The following is a 3,282-nucleotide window of genomic DNA, read 5'->3' as shown; positions in this document are numbered from 1 at the left end:
CAGTCACCAGATCTCAGTCCAATAGAGCACCTTTGGGATGTGGTGGAACGGGAGATTCTCATCATGGATGTGCAGCCGACAAATCTGCAGCAACTGTGTGATGTCATCATGTCAATGTGGACCAAAATGTCTGAGGAATGTTTCCAGCACCTTGTTGAATCTATGCCACCAAGAATTAAAAAGGGGTCCAACCTGGTACTAGCAAGGTGTACCTAATTAAGTGGGCAGTGAGTATGATTCTCTTCTCTCTCTTTCTCTGTAGGTATTTTCCCTATGAGGAGGAAAACAATCACAAACTGGTGAGAGAGATTGGGAATGTGACCAAGGGGCTGGAGATCACCTTCCAGTTCGCTGTAAAACCAGAATTTATGGAAGGTAACACATACAAAATCAACACTGACATTTTCTGTGATGTGGTTTACACTACACTGTGGGGACTATGTCCTCATAGCCCAACTAACATTGTGGGGACCCGCACCCAGTTTTTCTACAGAAGGACACACTTCCATTCCAACTCCAGCTGAGCTTCAAGACCAGAGACCAGGACAAAGTCACTCGTGTTATCACTGAGCAGCGACCAGTTACTACCTGCAGGTAAACGCTGTACGCCTGAATAGTGAACTTGCAATACTTTTGCAGTATTACCTTGATGGTATCCATACTAAAGAGTATCAAACACAAAAGTCTGTTAGATTCACAGTCATTGTTCAAAATAAATGCCAGTGTTTATACTCAAAGTAATGCTTTAAAATGCATTTTTAAAAAGTGGATTTTTAATATCAGCGTTGAAACCCTCAGTGTCAAGAAATGTAATCTGCTATGTTCGAGATAATTTATCTGTGTTTCTCTCATCTATTCTGTCTGAAGTCGGATTTGGGCTGGCAGCCTCAACATGGCAGTACTTGGCGTTCACTGTGCTCAACTCTGTGCCAGTTTAACCATGGAGGGTCGAGTGGAGGAAGCACAGAGGCAACTAAAGGCACAGCAAGACCTGCACAAATTAATCAGGTACGACTCTGTGGCCTCTGAGCCCCCTTTCACCTCTGATCCAGGTGGAGGGCAGATGACAATGTATGACGTTGCGTTTAACTTAATGATTAAGACATGTTTTTACATTTGGAAATATTTTTGGATTTCATCAATACAATAAATATAATAAACAATATAAGACTGAATGATTTTATTTTTAAGTTAACACATCTTTTGTGTGTATATATCTCTGGTTTACAGCACATTGTGGGGACCCAGACCAGGTGTCCCCATTTGGGTCCCTGTTGGTCCCTGTAGATGTTTATTTTGCATTTAAACTTGGTTTTGTGTTAAGATTAGAATTAGGTTTAGGTCAAAGTTAGGATAAGGGTTAAGGCAAAGTGTGTATGTCACTCTTTCTGCCCCATAGTAAGCAGAGGCCAATCAAAAAGGAGGAAAGCATCTATGGCAACTGGATGGACACCATGACATCGATATGTGACGACATCACCATGGAATCACGGGTAATTTTACACTTTAATTACCAGGATGTGGTGAACTTATTTATAATTATATTACTTATGTGTTAGTTTTATCTGATTCATAGCTGTCGTGCAGAAACTCCACATGCATTTTCATTATCCATGCACCATCCTTTTGCTTCGTACAGGTGAGAAGTGGCTTTCATTGATTTGTCGTATCTTTTTCCACCTCCAGACTCTCTCTGATGAAGCAGCTAAGGTAATGTACCAGATGAAGAGAGCCAGCAGTAACAGCAACTACAGCAACACAACTGAGGTCCAGAAGAAGACCAGGAGGAAGAAAAAGGCTCTCGTGGAGGGAATGTAAAGACCAACAAATATGGAGACTTGATTTCATATTTAGCTCAGGTGGCCACAAGTTTTTATTTAGCACGTGCGGTACTAGAAGGAGCTTCACTGTGCAGCTGACTGAACTGGAATAATATTGGAATTAACATGTAAAATCATTACCACAAATGATTTATGAAATAATGTAATACTGTGTATTGTTGACTGGTAATTGATTTGATAAATCCGAAGTGTACTTGACTTAGACAGAAACATATGTATTACTGTATTAGCATACAGCTTTTATTGTGCAGCTCCTTACAGTGTCAGAAAATGGCTGCACTGCAGGAAGCTGTGGCATTTCAGTGTTATATACGGTTTAACGTAACACTCCAAACTGTAGTTGTATGTACTGTATGTACACACGTGTGAAATAAGACAAAAATCTTTAAACAATATTAAAACATACCACAGATTACAACCTCAACATTTCCTTATTTCCTTCCATTTAAATCGATGCACTTTTGTTTATTTGTGGTACTATTAAACAAAAGCAGATACTCTTTATGAAGTTAACGGCTGTACTGACACCCTAATTCATGCGTCACTTCACTGGCTCTTTAAAACACACCAACACTGATGGGCGAACGAACACACACAGGAGGTGAATGTATCTCTGAATGCGCCCTTATGTAAAGTTTAGATGTTGTGACGTGTGATTTATAGAATGTTTTCTGTGTGTTGACAGTGACATGCTTGCATTGGATGATGTGCTGCACATTAGTATTTGAGCTACGAGTGTATGTGTTTTATTTTCATGCTCTGTGTTGCGTGGGTTTTTGGCGGAATCTGACCTGACAGTGATCTAGAAAGATTTCTTTGTATGTTGTGTATATAATGCAGGCTGTTTATGAAGGCTGTGTGAGCAGTTCATGGCATCCAGTTATGTCTTTTCATATGCTGTGCCTTTCTTTGAAGGATGCAAAGGATGCCCCTAGACCAGCGTTGGGCAGTAACGTGTTACAGTAACAATACCACTTTTTCCAGCAAAGAGTAGTGTAACTAATTACCAATAAAATGTCACCAATTATAGTACAGTTACCCCAATAACAAACAACTTATTACAAAATTACTTTTGTTATCACATCATAGACTCATTTTCGTAATTGTCACGTGGCCTAGCCACGTCACAAAGAGGCAAGCTAGTTTGGAAGATGGAAAAGCTCACCCTAATCGCTGTAAATATTCCCATTACTTTGATTTTGTCGGGATGAAAGATGACAAGAACACTGTTGATGTGGGTAGTGGTACTGAAACTCTTTCCACCACGAAAAACACGCCCCAAACCTCCGCTCTAAAAGACCTCAGCTACTAAGAACGACAGCTCAACAACGTGAAGCTCCAGGACATACACCGCACCAAAAGTGAGTCCTCCTTGGCCGCGGACGTTGGCTGTAGCTCTGCACTGGCTTAACAACCAAACCTGGATTTTTACTCGTGGACA

At 40.6% G+C, this 3,282-nt stretch overlaps 1 protein-coding gene across 1 annotated transcript in view; it reads left to right on the top strand.

Annotated features, from left to right (window-relative positions):
* Positions 1–2,379, top strand: part of si:dkey-9k7.3 (circularly permutated Ras protein 1) — a 20,546-nt gene extending 18,167 nt beyond the window's left edge. The window contains exons 15-19 of the mRNA XM_050067927.1: positions 263–375; positions 483–594; positions 868–1,008; positions 1,400–1,493; positions 1,687–2,379. Of these exons, the coding sequence (XP_049923884.1) occupies positions 263–375; positions 483–594; positions 868–1,008; positions 1,400–1,493; positions 1,687–1,818 (592 nt within the window). The 3' untranslated portion in view covers positions 1,819–2,379. The remainder of the gene's footprint in view (positions 1–262; positions 376–482; positions 595–867; positions 1,009–1,399; positions 1,494–1,686) is intronic.
* The last annotated feature ends 903 nt before the right edge of the window (positions 2,380–3,282 follow it).

This window comes from Epinephelus moara, chromosome 17 (genome assembly GCF_006386435.1).
Source record: "Epinephelus moara isolate mb chromosome 17, YSFRI_EMoa_1.0, whole genome shotgun sequence".
NCBI classification, from domain to species: domain Eukaryota; kingdom Metazoa; phylum Chordata; class Actinopteri; order Perciformes; family Serranidae; genus Epinephelus; species Epinephelus moara.
The sequence above is the reverse complement of the archived record's forward strand: the minus strand, read 5'-3'. Positions and strand labels throughout refer to the sequence as shown.